This window comes from Canis aureus, chromosome 16 (genome assembly GCF_053574225.1).
Source record: "Canis aureus isolate CA01 chromosome 16, VMU_Caureus_v.1.0, whole genome shotgun sequence".
NCBI classification, from domain to species: Eukaryota; Metazoa; Chordata; class Mammalia; order Carnivora; family Canidae; genus Canis; species Canis aureus.
The window spans coordinates 27,396,146-27,423,570 of NC_135626.1; the positions used below are offsets into that span (position 1 = coordinate 27,396,146).

Here is a 27,425-nt window from a genome sequence, read left to right on the forward strand (position 1 = left end):
GAATTCTTGGGATGCCTAGGTGGCTCAGCAGTTGAGCGCCTGCCTTCAGCTCAGGTCGTAATCCCAGAATCCGAAATCCAGTCCCGTATTGGGCTCCCTGCAAGGAGCCTGCTTCTCCCTCTGCCCATGTCTCTGCCTCTCTCAGCCTGTGTCTCTCATGAATAAATAAATTAAATATTAAAAAAAATAAAATGAGAAATTCTACATGTTTATCAATATAAATTATATTGTGATCCTCACCATGTATACTATTTGATATGTTTATTTTTATTTTTAATTTTTTAAAAAGATTTTTTTATTTATTCATGAGAGACACAGAGAGAGGCAGAGACATAGGCAAAAGGAGAAGTAGGCTCCCTGTGGGAAGCCCAATGGAGGACTCGATCCTGGACACCAGGATCACGCCCTGAGCTGAAGGCAGATGCTCAACCCCTGAACCACCCAGGTGCCCCAATTTGCTATGTTTAGTATGTGACTTTGCCGATATAAAATCATCTTAACAATTCTTTGATTTATAAATCCAGGCGAAAAAGTGTATATTAACGATAAACATTGTACAGATTTCCCAAATAAAATGTTGAAAAATCAAATAGAAAAGACTCTCTTGAAGAAAACAGGAGCAACAAGAACTCTCATACTTTGTTGAAGGGACTACGGATTGGTATAACTACTTGGAAAACCAGTTTGACAGTTTCTAGAAAATAGTATCTAGAGTGTTCATAATGGCATGCATGATTTATAAAAGCCAAAAACTATAAACAACCCTAAGTTCCATTAACAATGGAATGAATGGTAACTATATTCATCCAATAAAAAGTAAGTGATCTGTGGCGCTACACAATAACATGGTTAAATCTTAAAAATAAATGTTGATTGAAAGAAGGCAGAAGTAAGGTATATAATATATGATTCTATTTATATAGGTCAAAAGCAAGCAAAATAAGCCATAGCATTTAGGGATGTATACTTAGAGAATAAAAGCAAGGAAATATTTACTATAACAAGCAAATCAGTAGTTACTCGTGTTAGATAGTTAGGGAGATAGGGCTTCTAAAGACATTTATAATGTCTCTTTCTTTCTTGGTGGTTACATAAGCATTTGCTTTATGATTTATTAATTTATGTATTATGTACTTTTCTGTGTTATGTTTCTAGAAAAAAATTAAATGAGGAAAAATCAAAGGTTTTTTATTGCTTTATTTAAAAACATAACCAGATGTACTTTGGTGTTTATATTGCCTGGTTGTTATTCAGTCTGAAAATAAACATTGGAAGTTTATAATTAACAACAGTTAAATGAAGCCATAACATTTACAGGATTCTCAAATGGGTACAGTATAAAACCTGTCATAAAAATTAGTAAAAGACACAAGATAAAAAACATTTTAATACTGGTACAATGGCAATAGCAGCTTTATAAATGTTTATATATAGGATTTCTAGAGCATTTTTTAATGAACTTTTCAATGATCAAATCATCAAATCATTTAAATTGAGACAATACATGGTGGTTTATTAATATAATAAGCATTATAAATGTCCCATAAAACATTGTTACAAATACTCAAATGTTTTATTTTCAGTGATCATTCCCTTTATTCTTTTTTTTTTTTTTCTTCTTTATCCTTATATAATATAAATGTAGCTAGGAAGGTGTTTTTTGTTTTTTTTTTTAACTAGAAGCAGGTATGTTTCTTAACTTTATTACCTATAATTTGCATGCATAAATGTGTCTATAAATATAAATGTGGGTCTCATAAAACAAAACATGGTCCCCAGGTCTGCTTTCCAGTCTGCTCACTTTCCACAACACTCTATTTGGCATCTCAAAGCAATATGTATCTGTGGAGATATAGGCACTTCTGGGAAATTACTAAAATATCTTTTTTAGCTTATGCTAAAATGATGCTATTTCAAGGATGTCATCTGTGTAGCTGCTTCCTATCAGGCTAGGAAGTTCAGTGACAATCTGAAACACCTTATTTCCTATCTATATGCATCTGTGATCCTTATTCTTGGAACTGCAGGGAATCAAAGCTAATACTGCACCTCCAGTTACAGGAACTCACCCTAATCAGAGTTCCCCTTCCTCTATGATACTTAACACATTAGTAATGGAGATCCTGACTGAAGCTATAATTGTGTCTACCACTAAGTAGACATGTCTGACAAGCTGGGAGTTCCCATAAATACTTGGCAACTTTGTAGAGGACTGACTGATAGGGTAACCAGCCAAAATATAGGATGTCCTGTTAAATTTGAATTTTAGATAAATAATTTTTTAGTATAAATATATAACTCCCATGCAATATTTGGGACATACTTACACTAAAAAAACCCTATCTGTTTTTTTTTTTTTATCTGTTGTTTAATAGGACATATTTATATTTAAAAGTTATTTGTTTTTTATCTGAAATTCAAATTTGATCGTCATATGTTTATAATTGCTAAATCTGGCAAGTCTGGACTGGCAGGAAAGAACAAAGAACAAAAATTCAGTGAGGTATGCATTATTACAGTGATTGAAGCTACAGGCTGTTGAGGATAGGAATTAGGTCTCATAGAGGATTTGCTATGGACTTCAGAATTATCTGAATACCTGGCAGACCACTGTGGGAATTCAAGCTTCATGTTGAGATTCTCATAAAATTCATAGTTAGCTGCACAAATGTGGACAGCAAATATCAAAGAAAAAAATATATCAGACTTCAGAGAGCCAGATATGACTACCTGGATATCATTTCTAGCTGCTAGACATGATACATTCTAATTTTTATGGTTAAATTGGATATTTTACTTCAAATCCATCTGGAAAATAATTGGGTTGGGATGGGGGAGGGTCTTATCTTTTAACTGTTTACAGTAAACAAATCAAATCTAGAGGACCATTTTTACTGATCAAATCTACAGTACTTTTTTTTTTTTGTAAGATTTCATTTATTTATTCATGATAGACATAGAGAGGCAGAGACATAGGCAGAGGGAGAAGCAGGCTATCTATGAGGAGCCCACTGCGGGACTTGATCCCCGCACCGGGGATCACGCCCTGAGCCAAAGGCAGATGCTCAACCGCTAAGTCACCCAGGCATCCCAAGTCTACAGTACTTAGTGAATGTATTAGCTTGACAGGCTGAAATACTTTTCTTTTTAATTACCTGAGAATATGCAAGAATGGAAATCAGGTTATTTTATTTTATTTTACTTTTAAGGAAATCAGGTTATTTTCTTAATATCTTAAGTGTACCTATTGAATACAAATTTGTTATCTAGTTAAATTTGAACAAGCTTTCGAACCTAAATTGGGTAATTCCAGGATAAACATCACTCTGGGGATTGCATTTTCCCATCTGTTTTCTTATTGATCATGCCAACTAAAAAATACCCAATACCCACTTTATATCACAGTATGTATGGGGGGTTGCAATACTTTAATTCTTCAAATGAAATTATATATATTAGCATAATTATTTATACATACCCTACTATATTAAAAAAGGGTTGGGGTGGTTTTATCTGTATATTTTATGGATCATCACATGGAGTCAGGCAAGCTTGGCGTCAGTTTTGTTCATCAAAGCTACTTGTAGAAAGTGGCAGAGTTTGAGTTGGGCTTCTAGGGTGAGCCATCTATGAAAAAAAAAAAGGGTCCCAGTTATAATATGAATTATGTTCCTATGGCCAACACAGATCTCCTTCCTCACTAACAGAATCCATATTTTGTGTAGGGCAGTAATGCAGCCAGACCACTAAAAACCACTTTCCCAGTTTCTCTGATATAATCAGAAGTTCCTAGATAGTACCTGTTTTAAGAGATGAGGGGTAGCTTAGCTATGATATCCTTTTGCACTTTGCCTTTTTCCTTATCTTGCCTAGAATGTGGACACCAGGCTTTAGGAGGTGTAGGCATTCTTTACCAGGAAGATAAAAGCCACACATTAAGGATGAAAGAACACTGAGGACTTGATGAAGCTGCTATACCAGTTATGGCCTACCTACTTCCCAAGGGAATATGCAGGTAAGAAAAGTAAGCCCCTACTTGGTTAAGCCATGGTGGTCAGATTTTTATTACCTAATGCAAAACCAAATTTTGTTACCAAATGCAAAACCTAACTAATACAATTGTTTCAGACTTAAAGGAAAAAGGAAACCTAAGGGCTAAGTAGGAAGGGTCATTCTATGTCTAACGACAGTTTTTTTTTTTTTTTTTTAATTTTTGTTTATTAATTCACGAAAGACACAGAGAAACTGGCAGAGACATAGGCAGAGGGAGAAGCAGGCTCCCCGCAGGGAGCCTGATGTGGGATTCGATCCCAATCCCGGGGGACTCCAGGATCACAACCTGAGCTGAAGGCGTGCAAAACTGCTGAGCCACCCAGGCTATCCTAACAGTTTTTAAAAAACTTCCTCAGGCAGCCCAGGTGGCGCAGCGGTTTTGCGCCACCTACAGCTCAGGGTGTGATCCTGGAGACCCTGGATCGAGTCCCACATCGGGCTCCTTGCATGGAGCCTGCTTCTCCCTCTGCCTGTGTCTCTGCCTCTCTTTTTCTCTGTGTGTCTCTCATGAATAAATAAATAAAATCTTAAAAAAATAAATAAATAAAAATAAAAAACTTCCTCCTACTAAGTGGATTTTGGCAAATACCTCATATGACAGAGATCTTTTCTGTGATTTTTGATGTTGTAGCTCAATATGTCTGCTTATTATTGATCATATTTTCATTTATTTCCATGTTACTCAACTCATTACAGTAATTATGGGGTAGGACAGGAACAAAAAAGAATCCCAGAGCTGAGCAAAGAAAGGAAGGGGCTTAGTCCTTTAGTGAGGCCTCGGCCTTCTGTCCTTGACCTTCATAATTTGTGATATGACCAAAGAATGTGATCTAGGGGTAGACTCCTACTGGATGTTCCAAAAGGAGGAAAGAGGAATGTGGCCATACTTCCAAAGAAGGTGGTATAATGTCCAGGAGGACCAAGTTGATTGGCAAGAGGGATACCAAGCTGTCTGTAAAAGGTACTGATTCTTAATGAGCAAACAAATGGAGGACCGTGTTGGGGTGGCAAAGTGTCAGCAGTGAAGTCTCTGGTGTGTCTCTACTGCCAGAGGGAGATGGAGAAGAGTCCAGGAGCCTTGCGTCCCAGCACTCTAGTAGGAGTGGCAGAAGGATCGCTACTCCCCACAGATTCAGTAATAGAGGTGAATAGGGAGATGATGACAGAGTTTGGAAGAAATCACATCAGGCCCCACTGATAAACAAGATTTTGGTGTATGGATCCTACATGCAGGTGACAAAGAAGAAAGCTGCCAGGACCTTTTCCTATCAAGTGTGCATGATCTGATCCCTACATCACAAGACCCTTGCATATGCTCTTTTTTTTTTTTTTTTTGCCTGGAGCTCTTTCTGCCCTGACAGCCATGGTGGGTCCACCCCCTTATCCCACAGGTATGCTTCCCAGTTAATGCCTATTCATTCTTCAAGTCTCACTTCATTACTTCCTAAGGGAATCCTTCCTAAATCACCCAGGCTAGATGAAGTTCCTCTGTGGGTTCCCACAGACTCTGTCCCTTTCCTTTATAGTACTTACCTCAGTGTAGAATACCAATATGTGATTATTTGACTAATGTCTATTTTTCCCACTAGGCTGAAAGCTCTATGACAATAAAGCTAGGTCTGTTTTTGCTTACCACCATATCCCTGGTACTCCAGCACAGTGCCTGGCATTTAGGAAATGCTTAATAAATACTTACTAAAGGAATTAATAAAACTAGACATTCATAGTTAGAGATGATAATGCTAGCTATGTCACAGAATTTTATAAAGCCTAAATATGAAAGTGTTTTATAAAGCATAAGGTACCATTTATTATAAGAGGGTGGCTTAGGCAGTTAAGCATCTGCCTTCAGCTCAGATCATGATCTCCAGGTCCTGGGATCAAGCCCTGGGTTAGACTCCCTGCTGAGCAGGGAGTCTGCTTCTCCCTCTCCCTTTCCTTCTGTCCCTCAACCTCCTTCTGTCCCTGCTTGTACACTCTCTCTAAAATAAGTAAGTAAGTAAATAAATAAATAAATAAAATCTTAAAAAAAAAAAATCATCTAAATAAATGATTTTGAAGAAAAAGAACCTACCTCTCCCCTCCCCCTCCCAAGCTTACCTGAAACTTTCTTCTCAAGGCCCGGGTCATTACTGGAGTCAGCCCAGTTCCTGTTTCCATATTTTCTTTATTGGTGAGGGGGGTTCCACCTGGGCTCCTACAAAGGTATTGGCAATATCAGAAGCTGTGTTTTATGCCAACTTTTCAAATGGATTTAGAAAGCATAGAGATAAAGTGTATTACCTCTCTACATCAACTTTTCTAAGTAGTTTCCGCAGATCTATCTGGCTTTTACCAGGGGTACTGATGAAATAAAGATATAAAAGTTAGAACTTGCCAGATTTTATCATTTTTCCCCAAGCAAAGTAGTCATTTCTAAAGGCAATGCCCTTGAAATTAGTTCTATTTGTTACATTAAAAAATAGCAGCAGAGGGGTGCCTGGCTGGCTCAGTCAGTAGAGATATGACTCTTGATCTCAGGATCATGAGTTCAAGCCCCACTTTTGTGTGGAGCGTACTTAAAATAAAAAAAAAAGCAGTAGATCCGGATAGGAGCATAAGGTGATATAATCATCCTAATAAGTAATACTTCTTGACTCAGTAATTATCCATATAAGAATTCATCTTATGCACAAAAACTCAGTATGCACATAGATGATGGACAAGGGTGTGCACTGAAGAGTTAGAAATAAAAGATCATAAACAACCTAAATGTCTCAAAACAGGAGTTTATGAAGTTTACGTGTAATGAACTGTATATACTGAAGAAGTCAAAATGATGCTTTACACTGATTTTTGATAAGATGGGGAAAGGTCTTGACACATTAAATTGGAAAAGCCTTAACTATGTATGTGTACAATATGATCATATACAGGTACACAAACATGTATACATGCACACACATGCTATACACACACAAATTTCATCAATTCCAAGATATGTTAGGTTTTAAAAAAATTTTTTTTTTAATATTTTATTTTATTTATTCACGAGAAACACCGAGAGGAGGGACAGAGGGACAAGCAGACTCCCTGCTGAGTGAGGAGCCAGACATGGGGCTCAATCCCAGGACCCCAAGATCATGACCTGAGCCAAGTCAGATGCTTAACTGACTGTGCCACCCACGTGCCCCTGTTTTCTTTAAATTTTTCTGTGGATTTCCAGTTTTCTACAATGAGCATATATAACTTTCAAAGTTAGAGATAAGCAAAAAAAAATTCTTTTAAGTAACAGTAGAGCATAATACGGTGCAGTCCCTTACATTAAGACATTTGTAACTCGAGTTGATAGCATTTTGGAGTTGGGCTTCAGGGTGACGCGCTGGAGGTCAGAGACAGTAACTAGTGGATTCCGTGCTTTTGGTGATGGCGCAAACTTTAATCACAAAATGAGAAAGTATCAAAAGACACACTTAAAAATATCACTCAAAATGTAAACATGCTGAAACAATGAGTATTTTAAAGTATAAGATATATCCACTACTCAAGTTTTATTCCAGAGCTTCAAAGTATGTCTCTACCTCTTTAGACTAATGGTTGGTGGATACAATTGCCTAATTAAATAATTTTGGGATCTACATATTTTGTTGAGGAGATCCAAAACTACACAAATAAAACATCAAATACTTCAGTATGGCTTCTGTACATAAGACTCATGCTTGTTTTCCAGGAAGGGACGACCAGGGTAAAAGCTGAAAGACCATGTGTAGGGTCGGTAACATCTTACCTTCTTCTTTTCGTCAAAACACTGTGTCTTCTTTAATTTCACAGTGAGTAGATCTTCAACTGTTATCTGCATGGGTCCATCTTTTTTTAATGATCCAGCCTTAAAATACATGGAGAGGTTAGAATTCAAATTGTAACCAGGATATCTAGTCAAATGCAAATCCAGATATAGTTTTTAAAGACTCACTTAAAAACTAACTCTTATTTACCCTGGGAACCTGTCAAATCCTTTTCATTTAACCAAGAATGATTCTGTTTTCAGTACCCATGGATGCTAATGCTATTGCAAAGTATTCATCAAAATGTAAGGCTTTGAAAGTAAATGTGAGATAGGCTAGTTCCCTGCAACTATGCATTTTCCTAAGGAGTCATTATAATAAGACAAAAGTTGAAGGAGTTCCTCAAATCAAGGTGAACTTTTGCTTCAATTAACCTAAAAATTGCCTCAGTTCCCGTACAACAAGAATGTATAGCCAGAGAAGTATGCATTATGGCAAACATAATAGATTCTGGAATTAATTCAGTCATTTTAAACCAAATGTATCTGGAGTGAAAATTCAGCAGATTTTTAAAGAGAGTCATGCTTACCTTAGTGATTCACAAACATTCTGATCTCCTTGGTAGATAAGGAATTAATAGAGAGTGGTCCTCTAGCTTAATGACATTATACTTTAGTATCCACCAACTCTTTTTTTCTTTTTTTTTTTTTAAAGATTTTATTTATTTATTCATGATTGACAGAGAGAGAGAGGCAGAGACATAGGCAGAGAGAGAAGCAGGCTCCCTGCCGGGAGCCCAATGTGGGACTCTGATCCTGGGACTCCAGGATCACATCCTGGGTCAAAGGCAGGAGCTCAACTGCTAAGCCACCCAGGCATCCCAACTCTTTTTATTTTGACTTTACTCACTAAGCCATCTTCTGTTCTTAATTTGGTTTCCCAGGGAGGCTTTTCTTTTGGTAAAAGATATACTGGGAAGCCATTAAGAATATTCCAATCTACTGGCTTTCATTCATTTATCCTTTTAAAAAATCACTTTTATTTCTTTTTTTAAAGTATTTTTAAAAAGATTTTATTTATTCATAGAGACACAGAGAGAGAGGCAGAGACACAGGCAGAGGGAGAAGCAGGCTCCATGCAGAGAGCCTGACGTGGGACTCGATCCACGGTCTCCAGGTTCACGCCCTGGGCTGCAGGCGGCGCTAAACCGCTGCGCCACCGGGCTGCCCATAAAAAAAAAAAAAAAAAAAAAAAAAAAAAAAAAAAAAAATCACTTTTATTTCTAAATCCAGTTTTTGTGAGTTCCTAAAGGCTTGAGTTTTAAAAACATAAAAATTGACATAATTAAGATATGGAATCAGAAAAAAATGCAGCTTTCCTCTCAAAGCCCTTAGCCTAGTCTTAAAAGGCCACCTTACTTTACTATGCCATTATACACTGACCAAAACACATCATTACTAGATTTTTTTCCTACCTGAAGTGCTTTAGTGTGATCGAATTTTCTGAGCAGCAAAGGTGCCCTAGGTAGTGGAGGTGGAGGCAGAGGAGGAGGTGGAGGGGGTGGAGGCGGAGGTGGAAGAGGAGGAAGATGGGTGGCTGACTGTGGCAGCGAGGGAGGAAGTACAGCTTGAGATTCTCCAGGGGTGGTCAGAACACAGGCAGGCACATTTGTAAGTTTACCACTTATGTGACACATTTGACCACAGCTTGGGCAGGAAGAATTTTCTAAGACAGCCTGTAAGAAAACATTACATTTAGCAAATGAATAACAGATTAATTTGGTTCTTGTGGCTCAGAGTCATCAAGATAATAGCTACCATGTATTGAATGCTTTCTCAGTATACAATGCATTTTATAATATTTTCTCATTTATCACAAGTTAGTTCATTCATTCATATATTTGTTTTGTGTGTGCAATATGCCAGCACTATAGGTACAATGTGAACCTTGTCTATTACATCAGTCTGGTAAGGAAGGCAGACAGACATTAAACACACACACATACACACACATGCAGAACAAAACAAAAAAATGCTTCAGTGAAAATGATAAAGTGTGCTGTGAGCATGAATAGTGAGAAAACTGGAGGGTGATATTTATTTATTTATTAAAGATTTTATTTGTTTATTTGAGAGAGAGAGAGAAAATGAGTGGTGGGGAGGGCAGCAGGAGAAAGAGAGAGAGAAGCAGATTCCTTGCTGAGCAGGGAGCCCGATGTGGGGCTTGTTCCCAGAATCTGGAGATCATGACCTAAGCTGAAGCCAGACTCTTAACTGCCTGAGCTGTCCAGATGCCCTGGGGAGTGATACTTAGCCATAATCTCAAAGATGAATTGCAACTGATCAGATCTCAAGAGAGAAAGGGAGATAAGGTATAGGGAAAGAAAGTTCCTGACAGAGGAAAAAAACTTAATGCAGCCAAGAATGTAGTAGTATATTCAAGTACTGATAAAAAGGAATAAGAAATGTTATGGGTTTAATTGTGTCCCCCCTCAAACCCTCCCCCACAATTCCTATAAAAAGAAGGAATTTGAACCTACAGGAGGAACATCAGGGATGTGTATGCACAGAGAAAAGACCGTTTGAGAACACAGTGAGAAGACAAGCCAAAGGAGATAGGCCTAAGAAGAAACTAATTCTGCCAACACCTTGATCTTAGTCTTCTAGTCTCTAGAACTGTGGGAAATAAATTTCTGTTATATAAACCATCCAGTCCATGCTACTTCATGATGGCAGCCCTAGGAAATGAAAAATAACCCTATGAAGTAAGGTAGTGTATTCGTTTCCTATGGCTGCAGTCTCGAATTATCACAAATTTGATGGTTTAAAACAATTGAAATTCATTTTTTCACAGTGCTGGAGGCTAGAAGTCTAAAATCACGTTGACAGTTACCTTCCAATGCTCTAACCCTTGCCTTTTCCTTTTTGATAGCTAGGGCATTCCTAGGTTTGAGGCTCCGTCACTCCAGTCTCTGCCTGTAGTTCCACTGCTCCTCTTTTCCTCTGTTCATGTTCTGCTCTGTATCTCTCTTTTTCTCTCTCTCTTTTTTTTTTAAAGATTATTTATGAGAGAGAGAATGTATGCATAAGCAGGGGGGAGGGGCAGAGGGAGAAGCAGACTGAGCAGGGAGCCCAATTGGGGACTCGATCCCAGGACCCTGGGATTGTTACCCAAGCCTAAGGCAGATGCTTAACCACTGAGTCATCCAGGCGCTCTGCTCTGTATCTCTTTTATTTTTTATTTTATTTTATTTTATTTTATTTTATTTTATTTTATTTATGTATTTTATTTTTTTCTGCATTGTTTTTTTCTCATAGATCTGACATTTTTTTTTTAAGATTTTATTTATTCATAGAGACACAGAGAGAGAGGCAGAGACACAGGCAGAGGGAGAAGCAGGCTCCATACAGGAAGCCTGACTTGGGACTTGATCCCCGGTCTCCAGGATCACACCCCAGGCTACAGGTGGCGCTAAACCGCTGTGCCACCGAGGCTGCCCTATTTTTATTTTATTTTATTTTATTTTATTTTATTTTATTTTATTTTATTTTATTTTATTTTATTTATTTTATTTTATTTATTTTATTTATTTTATTTTTTATTATTCATGAGAGACACACAGAGAGAGGCAGAGACATAGGCAGAGAGAGAAGCAGGCTCCATGCAGGGAGCCCAATGTGGGACTCAATCCCAGGATTTCAGGATCACGCCCTGGCTAAAGGCAGGAGCTCAACTGCTGAGCCACCCAGGCATCCCTCTGTATCTCTTTTATAAGGACATTTGTCATTGGATTTAGGGTTCACCCAGATAATAGAGTATTATCTCCTCATCTTAAAATCCTTAACTTAAGGGGGGCCTGGCTGGCTCAGTTAGTAGAGTATACAATACTTGATCTTGGGGTAGTAAGTTTAAGCCCCATTTTGGGTGTAGAGATTACTTTAATAATAACATATTTTTAAAAATTTTTTATTTATTTATGATGGTCACACACACAGAGAGAGAGGCAGAGAACAGGCAGAGGGAGAAGCAGGCTCCATGCACCGGGAGCCCGACGTGGGATTCAATCCCGGGTCTCCAGGATCGTGCCCTGGGCCAAAGGCAGGCGCCAAACCGCTGCGCCACCCAGGGATCCCCACTTTAATAATAATATTAAATAATATTTACAGGTTCTAGGGATTAGGACTTGGAGATATCTTTTGGAGGCAACTGATTCAGCTCACCACAGATGGTATCATCCTCATTTTTAGATGTGGAAACTCAGACCTAACGAATTAGGTGATTTGCCTTTCTTCCCATCTAATTTACCTTGAGGTACAAATTCTGGGAAAAGGGTTGTAATACCAAAAGCTTCACTACAATGTTTATTTTTTGAGATTTATTTATTTATTAAAAGATTTTATTTATTTATTCATGAGAGACACAGAGAGAGAGGCAGAGACACAGGCAGAGGGAGAAGGAGGCTCCCTGGGAGAAGCCCAATGTGGGACTCGAAGCCAGATCCTGGGATCACACCCAGAGCTGAAGGCAGATGCTCACCTGCTGAGCCACCCAGGCATCCCGCTTATGGGAGTTTAGAAAGAGTTGATATTTATAGCTTTTTTCTCCCTCTATCAGGCCAAAAAAATAGAAATCATCTTGAGTATTTAAAAGAGGTGGAATGTAACGTAGGGAGTTGGTTACTTTAATGATGAAAGAGCTGAAAAGGACACAGGGGACATTGAAGGAGCCCAGAGATTAGCAACTGCAGAAAGCCATGAATACCTTGAGGCTGGAAGGAAAAGGGAAGAGCAGTAAACCAGATCTCTAGAGGTGGGTTAACTCAGAGAATCAAGAAAAATGGTAGATTTACTTGGAGGGAGCTGGAGTGAGGGAGACAACAACCATCCTGGAGAAATTGCTCAATGGAGAGAACAAAGAGGAAAAACACACTCCCTCCACACCCCTGACAGTCTCTCATCAGCAACTCCCATTAACCAAGTACAACCAGAACCAGGTGATATGGAGCTTGGGACATACAGCCTTCATGGGTTAGCCCCAGTACAGTACAGAGCAGAGCCTTGAAGCCAAAGGAACAGATCTGAGGGCAAACAGGCCCCAGACTAGCACTTGGCCTGTACCTCTCCTTCCCTAATTCTGGATTTCTTTTTTTATTTAACAATACTAACCTTCATTGTTTCTTGGAGCTTGTGTAATTCACTTTCCAAAATGCAAAACTGTTGTCTTAGATTGTGAAGTTCTCGGTGGCAGAAATGGGATGGAAAGATGGTATCTTTCAATACTTCTAAACTCTGAAATTCAAAAATAAACAAGCCTTAATTCTATAAGCAACACAATAAGGACAAGGAAAAAAGAGAGAAGAAAGTGATTTGATGTATGTTTTACAGAAGCAAAGGCATACATAACTCCATAATTTCTTCTTACCTGAGCTTAGCCTGAGTGTTCTGCTGACCTGAGCACACACACGTGAACATACATACCAAGTATGTAGATAAACCATATTGCTGAAAACAAGTATGTCAAACACATACCAGTATGTAAAACACATACCTGGGCCATACAGTTCTGGCACCACTTGTATATAGACCACACTCTATTTGTCCAAAGTTTTACTGTATCTTTGATATTGGGAAATCTGAAATTCCAGGATGATCTAAGCAAGCTTCTGCTAAGGGCTGTATCTGCTGAAAGAATAATCACTCTGTAGGAAAAACAAAACCAAACAAATAAAAAACTCCTGAGTTGGAATAATAGCCTGTATTTAAAAACAAGCTAGTTGTGGGGTGCATGGGTTGCTCAGTTGGTTGAGCATCAACTCATGATCTCAGGGTCATGAGAATGAGTACTGAGTCAGGCTCCATGCTCGGCAGCAGTCTGCTTTGGATTCTTTTTCTCCCTCTGCCCCTCTCCTCGCTCTGTCTCTCTCTCAAATAAATAAATCTTAAAAAAAAAAAAAAAACAAGCTAGTTTTATAGTATGACTCAGGAGCAGAGACTACATAATGCCAAATTCTTCATTAAATTCTAGAGTTCCGTGATGTACTTATGCAACAGTTTATTTTTTTTAGAGTAAGTAAATTGGAATATAAAGAGGCATCAGGGATTCAGTAATGAACAAAATACAGAAAAACCCTGCCCTCATTGAACTTACATGTCTTGGGAGAAAGGTAAAAGTAAGCAAATAAGTAACATATATGGATTGTTAGATAGTGAATAAATACTATGAGGAAAAGGATACAGCAGGAAAGAAATGTTGGGTGGAGGTGAAATTTTAGGTAGAGTAGCTAGGGAAGTCTCACTGAGAAGGCAACTTTTGAGAAAAGAAACCGAAACAAAGTAAAGAAGCTAGCAATACAGGGATGCCTGGCTGGCTCAGTCAGTAGAACATGTGACTCTTGATCAACGGTCATGAATTCAAGCCCCTGGTTGGGTGTGGAACCTACTTAAAAAAAAAAAGATAAAAAGTGAAGAAGCCAGCAATACAAATATCTGGGAGAAGAGCATTTCAGGCAACAGTAATAGTAAGTGCAAAGGCCCTGAGATAGCAGCTTGTCTGAAGTGTCTAGGGAATAGCAAGGGGGCCAGGATGATTAGGGTGGAGAAACTGAAGGATAGAGGATTATGAGATAATGTCAAGTCAGACTGTGGGGTTGTACAAAGGATTTTAATTTTGACTCTGAGAGAGGATGCCATGGAGAGTTTTTATTTATTTTTATATAATCTCTTCACCCAACATGGAGTTCAAACTCACGACCCTGAGATCAAGAGTCACACACTCTTCCAGCTGAGCCAGTCAGGTACCCTAGAAAAGACATTGGAAAGTTTTAAACAGAGGGGCAATATGACATGATTTTTAGCTGGCTCACTCTGACTATTGCACTGAAATACACTGCAGAGGTTGGCAAAAGCAGAAGAAGGAAGACCAGTCAGGGGCCATTTCCAATATTCAAGACAGAGTAGCATTAAGGATAATATCATGGTTAATGCTTTTTGAGGCCCTGTTTATTTTAAATTTTTTTTCTGTAAAGAGAGCTATAATTACAAAAAGTATAAAGTATGTCATCGTGAACCAGTATCCTAGGGTTCCTATAACTTAGAGTCTCTTTCAGTAACTTGTTTAAACCTGCATCCCAGAGAATAACTGACCAAACTTACCAAAACTAAAACTGAAATTCCAATCCTATGCCCTTCTTTCATCACTTAGTTCCCAGATTTATACAATTAAATTGACTAGGGAAGGAGAAAATAATTACTGTGCATCTCCAGTACAATTTCTTGTGATTTTTACTTCATTTAAACTCTTGAACTATGGTCACTACATAAAATTTAGAATGCCCAGTCAAAATTTAATTTCTGATAAAGGATGAATAATTTTTAGTATATTATAAATGTTACAATTAAAAAAAATGTTCATTTTTTAAATCTGAAATTTAAATTTAATTGGGCATTCTGTATTTTTATTTGCGAAATCTGGTAACCCTATCCTTAATGGATCAGATTTTCAATATTTTGTCTTTCCACACTTTCACCTTACCTTTCTGGTGAGGGTGGTGGAGGAGGAGGTATAATTAGCTTGGGCTGAGAGTTAGAGGCTTCTTTTTTTTTGAATAATCTTTTTGCTTTGGCTTTTAGCTTTCTTCTCCGTTGCTTGAACTTGGGCATGATTTCTGTAGAAAAAACTTTTTTTTACATTTTTATTTTAGAATAATATGTACATATAGAAAATGCAAAAATCTTAACTATACAGTTCAATGAATCATCACAAAGTGAGCACACCCTTATACCTACTGCTTTGGTTAGGAAATAGGTTGCTGCCAGCATCCCAGAAGTACCCTTAAGTAAAGAAAAATTTAAACCCAGATTTTTATTTATTTATTTATTTATTTATTTATTTATTTATTTATTTGTTTATTTAATGATAGTCACACACAGAGAGAGAAAGAGAGAGGCAGAGGGAGAAGCAGGCTCCATGCACCGGGAGCCCGACGTGGGATTCGATCCGGGGTCTCCAGGATCGCGCCCTGGGGCCAAAGGCAGGCGCTAACCCGCTGCGCCACCCAGGGATCCCTAAACCCAGATTTATTTTTTATTTTTATTTTTATTATTTTTTTAAAGATTTATTTATTTATTCATGACAGACATAGAGAAAGAGAGAGAGGCAGAGACGCAGGCAGAGGGAGAAGCAGGCTCCATGCCGGGAGCCTGACGTGGGACTCGATCCCAGGACTCCAGAATCGCGCCCTGGGCCAAAGGCAGGCGCCAAACTGCTGCGCCACCCAGTGATTCCCCCTAAACCCAGATTTAAAGTATCTTTAGAGAGACTTGCTTTGGCATTACATTATTCTCTAATTTTGTTTTGCTTTTTGTCTTGCTTTTCTTCATTAAGTCAAGTGTATTTCCCTTTTTTCTAACAGAAAAAATGGCTATAGTTGGGTTATGGTTAGTTATTAAAAGAAATTAAAAAGAAAAAGAATTTTTTTTTCAGTAACATTTACTGGGCACCCACTGTGATAGGTGGAGTCGGTAGTGGAAGAAACAAATTTAACCACTAAATGTCCATTTGCTTTTAGGCAATTTCAAATACATTTTCTCAGTGAATCCTCACCACCTTGCAAGATTTTATCCCTGAAGAAGAGGATTTTTATTTCCATTTTTACATAAGCATAAACTGGGACATAGAAAGAGTATGGTTTGCCCAATGTAATTCAGTAAATAAATAAGTCTTCAAAGACCAGTTCTTTCTAACACTCTGTGGTGCAACAGTTAATTAAATAGGTGATATACAAGGTAATAACAGTTACCCCAAATCTAAGACATGGATGTTTCAAAACATTAGTTTTAAAGCTTTTAAAAACCCTGTCTAGTGTATTTAGAGTTTAGTGTAGATCTTTTTCTGAAGAAAATTAAGTCAGAGCTAGTTTGATATACAGAAGGGCTTTGCTGGTCTCAGCTGTTGCTACCTGAGCAACAAAGATGTTATTCAAGTAGCAGAACTAAAAATGGTCTCAAGGGCTGGGCCTCCTTCACTTCAAACTTTGATTTGAATAGGAACAATTGGCCTTTAAAATTCACACTCATTCCATTTTTGTTCACCCAGTAACCTTTCAATACTTGGTATGCAGCTCTATGCTTGCTCAGCTCTCAGATGGTACTGGCTGAAGAACCTCCTTTTACTCACTGTGGTTGTAAAAATTCAGAAGTGCCTGTGGTTCCAAGACTTTTGGTCTTGCAGAGGGCACCCCTAATGGCAATGGGTGACAGTGCATATATTAACAGCCCTTCTAGAAGGAGAGGTTCTTGATAGCATCTTATTGAACTGATGCCAAGTCTCAAACTAACAATGTTTTTCTTAATTGTTCTTAGAGACTTGGAGCAGACTTCACTTTTATTATATCACTTGTCTTTCCTGATGAAATAATGAAAGAAGGCTAAGCAGGGATTATTAAATACAAAGGATGTCTAAAGGATTGATTTTTTTTTTTTTTTTAAACAAACTTAACACAAAACAATAATACTCTTGGGAAGCCTGGGTGGCTCAGTGGTTGAGCGCCTCCCTTCCACCCAGGGTGAGATCCTGGAGTCCTGGGGATCTAGTCCTACACATCAGGCTCCCTGCATGGAGTCTGCTTCTCTCTCTGCTTGTGTCTCCGCCTCTCTCTGTGTCTCTCATGAATAAATAAATAAAATCTTAAAAAAAAAAAAAGACATTTCTTTAAAAAAAAAACTCTGGGGATCCCTGGGTGGCGCAGCGGTTTGGCGCCTGCCTTTGGCCCAGGGCGCGATCCTGGAGACCCGGGATCGAATCCCACATCGGGCTCCCGGTGCATGGAGCCTGCTTCTCCCTCTGCCTGTGTCGCTGCCTCTCTCTCTCTCTCTCTCTGTGACTATCATGAATAAATAAATAAAATCTTTAAAAAAAAAAAAAAAAAAAAAAAAAAAAAAAAAAACTCTGAATGAAGATGTTTAGGAAAACCTCAGAGGAAGACAGCAATCCTGTCATTGCCTAAAACATGATTAAACCTCACCACATCCATGCCAATGACTTTCTATGGAGAAATATCATTAAGAACCTCTATCCAGGGTCCAGAGTTCACTGGCTGAAATCCCCAGAATTTGAGACTTCCATGGTAACCTCCTTTTCCTTGTCTTCCATCTGCCCCTCTGCAGCCCTCCCCACTTCTCTTCCCTCTTTCCCTTTTGATATCTTTTGTTAGACATCAAACTGACACAGAGAACTGGCCTCCTGCTTTTTTCTTTATATTCACCAACCCTTCAGTTATAAAAATAGATTTTAGAAAAGAGCTGGACATTCCAGTTTAAACTTGGTAGATTGGCTATACCTTTGTCTCTACTCCAATGGTGTATTGGGGTTGGCACCAACTGTTACATTTTCAGGAAGTCTGTGAGTTAAGTTGTTAAACACATCCACCATTAAATTATGTAAACTTATAATTAGATAATTTATATTTAAAATGGTAATAAATATGATACAAAACTCATCACTTCCTAATTATTTTACTATTATCTATGCTCTTGAGGTTATCTTATTGTATCTATATAGTGAAAATGCTATAAAATGCTCATTTTTTTCCAATTCCACATTCAGTGACTTCACATTAAAAACTTGAAATTGTCTATGATGGGAGTATTTACACCTTGGATATTACAACACACTACAAATCAGAGCTTGATTCATTACATTGTTGATTGTTGAGTGACTGATAAAAAAATGTTAATGATGCAGATTAAAAAGCATATTTTGGGTGGCCCAGTCAGTTAAGCATCAGCCTTCGGCTCAGGTCTTGATCCTAGGGTACTGGGATCAATCCCCAAGACCTGCTCCCTGCTAAGGAGGGAGTATGCTTCTCCCTCTCCCTCTGCCCCTCCCCCTTGCTTGTGCACAGGATCTCTCTCAAACAAATAAATAAAATCTTTTAAAAAAGTATCTTGTTTGTAGTTGTTACATTGTGAAAGCATAAAAAAATTGAGAACTATTCCAGTATTTTTTTTTTAAGATTTATTTATTTACTCATGAGAGACACAGAGAGAGAGGGGCAGAGACATAGGTAGAGGGAGCAGTCTCCTCACAGGGAGTCCGATGTGGGATTCCATCCCAGCTGAAGGCAGACGCTCAATCACTGAGCCACCCAGGTGTCCCACTATTCCAGTATTTGAAAACAATTGTTTTATTCACCAAAGAAGTTGCTTATTCTTACATAACTGAAGTTCCAATAAAAATCTTTATTGGAATTTTTCACTTTATCTTATTCCATCGAGTAAATGAAAAGATCAACTGACATTCCTATTAGAACTATACTTATTTATAAATTGGAACCATAGCAGGGCATCTGGGTGGTTCAGTCGATTAAGCGTCCAATTCTTGGTTTCAGCTTAGGTCATTATCTCTGGGTTCTGAGATCAAGCCCCAAGTGGGTTCCATGCCCAGCTCTGAGTTTGCTTGAGATTCTCTCCCTTTTTCTCTGCTCCTCCCCTTACTTGCTCTCTTTCTTTAAAATAAATAAATAGAATCTTAAAAAAAAAAAAAAAATGGAACCGTAGCTTGGCTACAGATATGAGAAGTCTGTAAAAATCAATAATAGTACTCTTTAAGAATCAACTGTTTATGAAATTTATAAGAAAGAACATTATAGGAGTGCCTGGCTGGCTCAGTCGGTAGAGCATGTGATGCTTGATCTCAGGATTGTGAGTTCAAATCCCACGTTGGGTATAGAACTTACTTAATAAAAAAGAACAGTATAGGGGATCCCTGGGTGGTTCAGTGGTTTAACTCCTGCCTTTGGCCCAAGGCGTGATCCTGGAGTCCCAGGATCGAGTCCCCGTCAGGCTCCCTGCATGGAACCTGCTTCTCCCTCTCCTTGTGTCTCTGCCGCCCCCCCATCGCACCCCCCCCACCACCCCGTGTCTCTCATGAATAAAGTCTTAAAAAAAAAAACAGTATATATTTTATTATTGTTTATAATAAATGTATCATTACTAGATAGCAGTTAATTTATAATAAAATTATGCATATATATCTACTAAACATTTATTAGCACATATTAGTCCAATCCCTTCTGGAACATCACAAAAAAAGACAGTCAACAGTGTGATAGGCACTGAGGGGGGCACTTGGTGGGATGAGCACTGGGTGTTATGTTATATGTTGGCAAATTGAACTCCAATTTAAAAAAATAAAAATCTTAAAAAAAAAAAAAGACAGTCAAGGAGTGGTGAGTATATTTTTCTTTATTTTTTAAACATTTTTACTTTTTTTTTGTTGTTAAGATTTTATTTATTTATTCATGAGAAACACAGAGAGAGAGGCAGAGACACAGGCAGAGGGAGAAGCAGGCTCCATGCAGGGAGCCCGACTTGGGACTCGATTCCGGGTCTCCAGGATCCCGGGCCGAAGGCGGCGCTAAACCGCCGAGCCACCCGGGCTGCCCAGTTTTTACTTTTTTTAAAGTAATCTCTACACCCAAGTTGGGCCTGAATTTATAACCCCAAGATCAAGTGTCATACACTCTACTGACTGAGCCAGCCAGGTGTCCCAAGGAGTGGTGAATATAGCATAATGTATAGAGTTGTTGAATCACTATGTTGTATACTGAAGCTAAGGTAACTTTGTGTGTCAGCTCCACTTCAATTAAATTTAAAAAGGTGGGGGCGCCTGTGTGGCTCAGTTGGTTAAGTATCTAACTCTTAACCCCAGGTTCAATTCAAGCCCTGCACTGGACTCCTTGCTGAACATGGAGCCTAAAAAAGAAGGAAGGAAGAAAGAAAGAAAGAGAGAAAGAAGTAAAGGAAGGAAGGAAGGAAAAAAAGGAAGAAAGAAGAAAGGAAGGAAGAAGGGAAGGCAGAAAGAAGGAAAGAAAGGTAGGTCAGTAAAGGAATAAAAAAAATCATAAACCCATAAAACAAAGAACGGGAGTAGACATAGGAGATGATGAATTTAGAATAAGTTATGGAAAATGGAACGTGGATGAGTAGTAAATGACTTGGCAGAGAAGAAGAAAGCAGAGGTTTGACTGCCTATAGGCAATCAACTGGAAGCAAGACAGTTTTTAGAATCTTAAGATTCTGGACTTGAAAGCACTTAGTACCTTTCAAAGTTTGGGGTGGGGTAAAAATAGGATTAATTAAATCTTTTTATTTTAAGATTTTATTTATTTATTCATGAGACACACACACACACAGAGGCAGAGACACAGGCAGAGGGAGAAGCAGGCTCCATGCAGGGAGCCCGAGGCGGGACCCAATCTCGGGTCTCTAGCATCGCCCTGGACTGAAGGTGGTGCTAAACCGCTGAGCCACCCGGGGTGCCCCTAATTAAATCGTTATAAGGATTAGATAGGCCTCTTGAGTCTGTCTTCCAGTCCTTAGCCAGGCAGCTCCTGGCAATCATGTCTTCTCCAGTAAAGATGGATAAGTCAAACCATAGAGGTGCTGAATTGTAGGCCATCAGGCATAGCAATAGCAGGGTCATATTTGTATCATCATTCGGAAGATAGGGGATGATCCTGAACTGAAAAGTAAGACTTCTCAATCCCTTTCCTCAGCTCAGTCCCAGAACACAGGCCACCAATTATATATATATATATTTTTTTCTTTATATATATATATATAAACTCTGGTATATATTATTAGCTAGAAAAACAGAATACTGTCATTCTGAAACTGGGCCTTCTCTTTCTATCCCTTTCCTGGACATGCCCATGCATTTGAATTTCTAAAGAGTCCTACACACAAGTTGATGTATGTCATTTTGGAGATTATTTTTCAATGAAAAAAAAGAACTAAATCATATTTTTTCATTTCTCTTCTCTCTGTGTGTAAATGTGTGTGTGTGTCCTTGACTCTGGGTCATTGTTACTCTACTAAACTTCTAATTAAATACAGTAATTGGCACAGGCAGAGAATTGATAGAACATGTCAAATCTATAAGGGTAAAAAGGTGCAACCTGAGATAATTCTTAGATTAGTGTTCCACTCAACAAGCTAAAGTCTGTTTTATTATCACTGTTGGGTTTTTTTTTAAGATTTTATTTATTTATTCATGAGAGACACAGAGAGAGAGAGAGGCAGAAACACAGGCAGAGGGAGAAGCAGGCTCCATGCAGGGAGCCTGACGCGGGACTTGGTCCTGGGTCTCCAGCATCAGGCTGAAGGCAGTGCTAAACCGCTGAGCCACCCGGGCTGCCCTATTATCACTGTTTTATTAAAATCATTAAATATTACACAGAGGATGATTCTCTGAAAGGATATATAGCAGTCTTCCTCAAGGTTAAAACACATATCCTTGTCCCCTTTCCGTAAGAGTAATGAGACATACACATTCTTTTTGCTGGGCTAGGTGGGATTCCTACTATTAGCACTAGATAGAAGCTCTTTTTTTCATGTTTTCTTTTTTTTTTCTTTTTTTCTTTTTATTTTTTTTTAATTTATTTCTGATAGTCACAGAGAGAGAGAGAGGCGCAGAGACACAGGCAGAGGGAGAAGCAGGCTCCATGCACCGGGAGCCCGACGTGGGATTCGATCCCGGGTCTCCAGGATCGCGCCCTGGGCCAAAGGCAGGCGCCAAACCGCTGCGCCACCCAGGGATCCCCATGTTTTCTTTTTTTAATTTAAAGATTAATTAATTTATTTGAAAAAGAGAGAGAGAGAGAAGGCACGAGAGGGGTCAGGGCAGAAGGAGAGAATATCCAAGCTGACTCCAGCTGAGCACTGAGCCAGATGCGGGGCTCCATCCCATAAGCCATGAGATCAGAACCTGAATCAAATACAAGAGTCAATGCTCAACCAACTGAGCCACGTAGGTGCCCCTTTTCTTTCATGATTACTCAAAGCATTTTTCCTTTTTTTTTTTAATTGAAAAGTACTTTTCCTTCCTTTGTACCTGCCTTGTTTTGAAAGGAATTTAAAGCCAATTAAAAACAATCTGTACTACCACACCCAAAAAAAGGTAGGTGAGGAAATTAGGATACTCCATTATAGAATATAAAATATATATTATATATATTCCACTTATATATATATATTCATATACATGAATTAGAAATATTTATCTGATTAATTCACCCTATCTCTTCTCACCATCCCTCCCCTTTCTCTCCTAAATTCAGTTGCCTTTGCCATCTTTCCCCCTTTTTAGTTTTTTTTTTTAAAGATTTATTTATTTATTCATGAGAGACAGAGAAAGAGAGAGGCAGAGACATAGGCAGAGGGAGAAGCAGGCTCCCTGCAGAGAGCCTGATGTGGGAACTCAATCTGGGGATCAGACCCTGAACCACCCAGGCGTCCCAATTTTTAAAAATTTCAAACTTTGAGAAAATTTATATTAGTATAATTAACACTCATATATCAGCATCTGAAACAAATGTAGCATTGTGTGCCAACTATACTTCAAGAAAAAACAAATAGGGGGCCTGGTGGCTCAGTGATTGAGCATCTGCCTTTGGCTCAGGTTGTGATCGCAGAGTCCTAGGATTGAGTCCCGCATCAGGCTCCTCCCAGGGAGGAGTGTATATGTATTATACACTATATGTTATCTGTATAAGTATATGTAATATATAAACTAATATTTTATATAATTTTATATATTATACATATATTATATATTACACACGCATACACACCCCTGAATAGAAAGACAGCAATTGATGAATCTAGGTAAATAATAGGAGTATCAGTTACACTATTTTTGTAAATTTTCACAAAGTTTGAAATTCTTCAGAATAAAAAAATATGATAGATATACATGCATTTATATATATAACATACATATATACACATACATGATAATAGTTTTTAGTTTTTGTCTGAGCAGAGTTAGTTGCAGACATCATACTTCACGTCTAGATACTTAAGTTTCCTAAGATGGATATGGACATGGACATTCTCCTACAAAGCCACAATCACAGTCAGGAAATTTAACCTTGATATTGTCTAATAAGCAGTCCATAATTACCTCAATAATCTCAATAATATCTTTTACAGCTACTCCCTTTCCACACAGCATTTAACTGTTGTGTCTTTTTGTTCTCCTTTAATTCACAACAGTTCCCTAGTCTCTTCATGTAAGTATCTGCCTTCCTTCCTATTTATATTTTTGAAAACTCCAGACCAGTTGTTTTGGAAAATGTTCCTTAGTTTGTGTTTTTCTGAATATTCCTCTAATGATCCTCTTGCCTTCAGTCTTTCTCCTTGCCAGTCATTTTCTACACAGCTGTTAGTTAAAAAAAAGAAAAAGATCCTGATATTCCCTTGCTTAATAATATTTGAAGATTCCTTTTTATGCCCTGGATAAACTAAATTCCTTACCATGCATTTCATAGATTGTCACAATTTAGTCTGATGGCTCTTTGCAGTTTCATCCTTTCTAGCGATTGCGGTTTATACTTGAGATATACCAAACACCAAATTAATTATTTCTTTCTCTTTCTGTCTTTCAGATTTTATTTATTTCTTTGACAGAGAGAGCACAAGCAGAGAGGGAGAAGCCAGCTCCCTGCTGAGCAGGGAGCCCAATGTGGAGCTTGATATACCCCAGCCAAAGGCAGACACCTACCTGGCTAAGCCACCCAGGCGCCCCCACCAAAAACATTCTCTTGTATAGTTATCTATCAGCCTTTCCCTCTGCTTGGGGTATCCTCGTTCAGGTCAACTTATATAGCTCCAAGATGCTGTTACTTTTTCTCACAGGTATTTGTTGAGGGCTGATCATCCACCATGATAGGTAGAGGTGATAGGTTTTGGAATACAATTCTAAACAAGGCCAACATAGTCTCTGTTCTTATGGAATTTATACTGGTTGAAAATGTCATTCCTTTTGTGCCTCTATAGCACTTTATACATACTCTAATTATAACATTTATTGCATTGCATTGCAATTTTTTTTGCATGTTTGTCACCCAGCTGGACTGGGGGCTTTTCAAGATTAGGATAAATTTTATTCATCTTTGTTTCCTTGGGGCCAAGAGTGTAGCAGGCACTAAATAAATTTCTTTCAATAAATTAATGAAAAAATCATTCTTGCTAAGTGTTAGCTAGCAAGTGGTCTCCTAAGGAATATGCTTTACTACAAGTACATTTTGGAAAAATCTCTTAGTGAGGGAGGTTTTTAGTTCTTCAAATCATACTGCACCTTCACATGGTTAAAGGATGGCTCCAAAACTATGTCCTCTAGGAAAATGCAATAAATAATAGAGTAATAATAATTACAGTCTTCTGCAGGAGTTGGCACTGCTGCTTCTATTAAAACTCCTCTCTGTGATAAAAGTGCTTTTGGTCAGGGAATATTTTCAAAACCGTGACAGCAATGAAAATGACAATTGCATTTCATTACCCTCTTGTAAAACACATTTTTATGTAGGTTTCTTACACTTTCCCATAAACAGCTTCCAGTCAATTAATCAATTTCCATTACTAGTTCAATTCATTACTCTTGAACATTCATAGACTATTTCTGGAAATTGATTATATTTGCTTTTGTTCTACGCTGTGCAACATTGCTTTTTTAGTTCCTGTCTTATTCTCTAAATAGATTGCAGCTCCCTAAAACGTAGTCCAGCACAGTATTAGGCATAAGTAAACAGGGCACACTATTTGACACTCTTGTAAAACGTCAGCCGATATTAAAAGCATATCAAGGAATATAATAATATTGCATGTCAAGAAACGTATATTCGCAAACTTTAGCGTGCATAAGAATTATGGGGGTGGGGGCTCTTGTTAAAATTTATATTATGATTCAGTGGGTCTGGGTGGAGCCCGATAATTTGCATCGTTAATAAGTGCCCAAGTGATGCAGATGCTGCTGGTCCCCGGACAACGCCGAATAGCAAAGATAAAAAGGAATGTGCAAAAGAAGTTAGATGCTTCACTCCAGAACATATTTTGCAGAGTGTTAATTAAATACAAGTATGGTTAGGGTGGAGCCAGGCCGAGCACTTCTTACCCAACCTCAAGCCTCCTCTTCCCAATTCTATCTTGCCGAGTCCAGCCAAAGCCCCCACCTCCGTTAAATGTTAAGAACACAAGCAGCAACAGGCCGAGCTACTGAAGATGCGAGTCCAGATAACAAAGGGAGATCTCCCTGCACTTACAAGTCTAAGAGCCCGGGATTAGATGGAGTCCGGGTAGTGGCCTCTCCTTCGCCGTAAAGAAAGATTCAAAATTAAAACCTTATCACGGAGGGACCAATGGTAGCAGACGTCTCTCCACGATTCGCTCTGTGGGTAGAGTAGGGGCACAGCCTGGTTTGTGATTGGCTAAGAGGTCACCGGGCACTGGCCAATGAAAGCTGAGGCGCTTCTTGTATGAATAAGTGGAAGGCGGGAGCGAAGGGGAGGGGAAGCTGGAGACCTAAGAAGGTGTGTCACGTCCCCTATGCCGCCTGTGGAAGCTTCTGTGTCATTGGTTGGCTCTTCTTCCGGTTGTACCAATCGGAAGCTCTTCTCTGCGGAGCCCTAACTATGAAATTGAAAGTGGAGATGAGGGTGCAGCCAATGGAAAAGAAAAAGTATACAGCAGCCAATCCTCCTGCAGCGTTTTGTGTCTCTGCCCAACTGGAGAAGGTGTTTCATGTGGAGGGGCGTTACCCAGTCGCCAATGGGCGGGCGCCAGTGAAGCAGAGGAACCAATGAGTGCGAGACGTTGAGTGACAGCTGTCCAATAGGGACCCTCAGTGCTAGTACGGTTTGCGGCTTAAGCACCGCCGCGGTCTGAGGAATGTCAACTATTCAACATGGAGGCGGAGGTCGATAAGCTGGAACTGATGGTGAGTGGAAAGTGAAGGAGATCTACTGGGTAGTTTATTTCTCCCGATGGCCTCCAAGGTGGGAGGCAATTTTGCGTCGCCGGAAACCGTGGGCTGCAGAAGCTGGACCATATTCAAGTTCTTTCCTCCTGTATCAAAGGGAGTCACCGTTGCTCGGTCTCTTTTAACCGCCGCGGGGGAAGGGGTTACATCCGGGAAACTCGTGAGGGAAATGGCGGGAGATGCTGAGGTAGCCGGGCCTTTGGAATTCCTTGTTCCTTGTTCTTACCTTTCCGCGCGTCAAGGAGCTGTGGCTCGTGCAGGCAGTGTTCTATGCATTCCCCCCTCCCCCCAAAAAAAGACGTGACTGGAATGATCCCCGTGCGCTCCTAGAAGGGGAGAGGTTCACACTCCGAGGAAGGGGGATGGAGGGTGGGGTGGGGAATCAACGGAGGGGGGCGGAGAGAAATCCCATTAGGGCAGAGCGGTTCACGTTCTCCAAGGCGGGCTGAGAAAGTCTGAGAAAGGTTCTAGACTTGAGTGCATAACTTCCTAGCGGCCAAAGAAGCCCCAAGACCAATTTCTGTTCGGCTTGAAGGTGGCATTCCTTGGGTGGGGGAGAGATGTGAGCGACGGGGACCTGAATGAACCTCAGGCTCCTTTCTTGAAGCATGGGAGGAATTGGGACATGGAAGGCATCCTACCTTTGAGTTGTCGAATTTCATTCATTTATGAAAGTAGGGGGCGGAGGCGAATAATTGGAAAGGACTCCCGCTGCTTCTAGGCCTGCTTGGGGGCGCCAAGCTGAAGGGCTGTCCTAGTTTTCTTCTATGGATCCTTCCGTTACTTGTCCTC

The 27,425-nt window shown here is 39.2% G+C and overlaps 2 protein-coding genes and 1 long non-coding RNA gene across 5 annotated transcripts in view; 2 read left to right on the plus strand and 1 right to left on the minus strand.

Annotated features, from left to right (window-relative positions):
* The window catches only part of LOC144286258 (uncharacterized), a 29,863-nt gene extending 4,237 nt beyond the window's left edge, over positions 1-25,626 (plus strand). Inside the window, exons 2-4 of the long non-coding RNA XR_013354303.1 lie at positions 3,874-4,015; positions 20,526-20,689; positions 24,265-25,626. This is a non-coding gene — a long non-coding RNA (uncharacterized LOC144286258). The remainder of the gene's footprint in view (positions 1-3,873; positions 4,016-20,525; positions 20,690-24,264) is intronic.
* Positions 1,180-26,705, minus strand: PRR11 (proline rich 11). Of its 2 annotated transcripts, none has more exons than XM_077852469.1 (10): positions 25,918-26,705; positions 15,348-15,492; positions 13,365-13,515; positions 12,983-13,105; positions 9,292-9,552; positions 7,820-7,918; positions 7,356-7,468; positions 6,337-6,396; positions 6,154-6,250; positions 1,180-3,627 (listed from the first exon to the last, which is right to left on the minus strand). In XM_077852469.1, the coding sequence occupies exons 2-10, from the start codon at positions 15,473-15,475 to the stop codon at positions 3,559-3,561; spliced, it is 1,101 nt and encodes a 366-aa protein (XP_077708595.1). In that variant the 5' UTR covers positions 15,476-15,492; positions 25,918-26,705; the 3' UTR covers positions 1,180-3,558. The 2 variants fall into 2 exon arrangements, with proteins under 2 accessions (XP_077708595.1, XP_077708596.1); XM_077852470.1 differs by having other exon boundaries at positions 15,348-15,480; positions 25,918-26,704.
* The window catches only part of SKA2 (spindle and kinetochore associated complex subunit 2), a 33,975-nt gene continuing 32,985 nt past the window's right edge, over positions 26,436-27,425 (plus strand). The window contains exon 1 of one of the 2 annotated variants that reach the window (XM_077852472.1): positions 26,436-26,591. In XM_077852472.1, the coding sequence (XP_077708598.1) occupies positions 26,559-26,591 (33 nt within the window). In that variant the 5' untranslated portion in view covers positions 26,436-26,558. The remainder of the gene's footprint in view (positions 26,592-27,425) is intronic. The other variant, XM_077852473.1, reaches the window with a different exon arrangement.

What these genes read in the sequence shown, in the direction of transcription:
- PRR11 (XM_077852469.1), bottom strand. Translation starts at nt 15,475, where the DNA reads ATGCCCAAGTTCAAGCAACGGAGAAGAAAGCTAAAAGCCAAAGCAAAA. An exon ending in CCACCACCCTCACCAGAAAG is followed by an intron (nt 13,516 to 15,347) that starts GTAAGGTGAAAG and finishes TTTTTCCTACAG; the next exon opens with AGTGATTATTCTTTCAGCAG. An exon ending in GTTTTGACGAAAAGAAGAAG is followed by an intron (nt 7,469 to 7,819) that starts GTAAGATGTTAC and finishes TTGTGATTAAAG; the next exon opens with TTTGCGCCATCACCAAAAGC.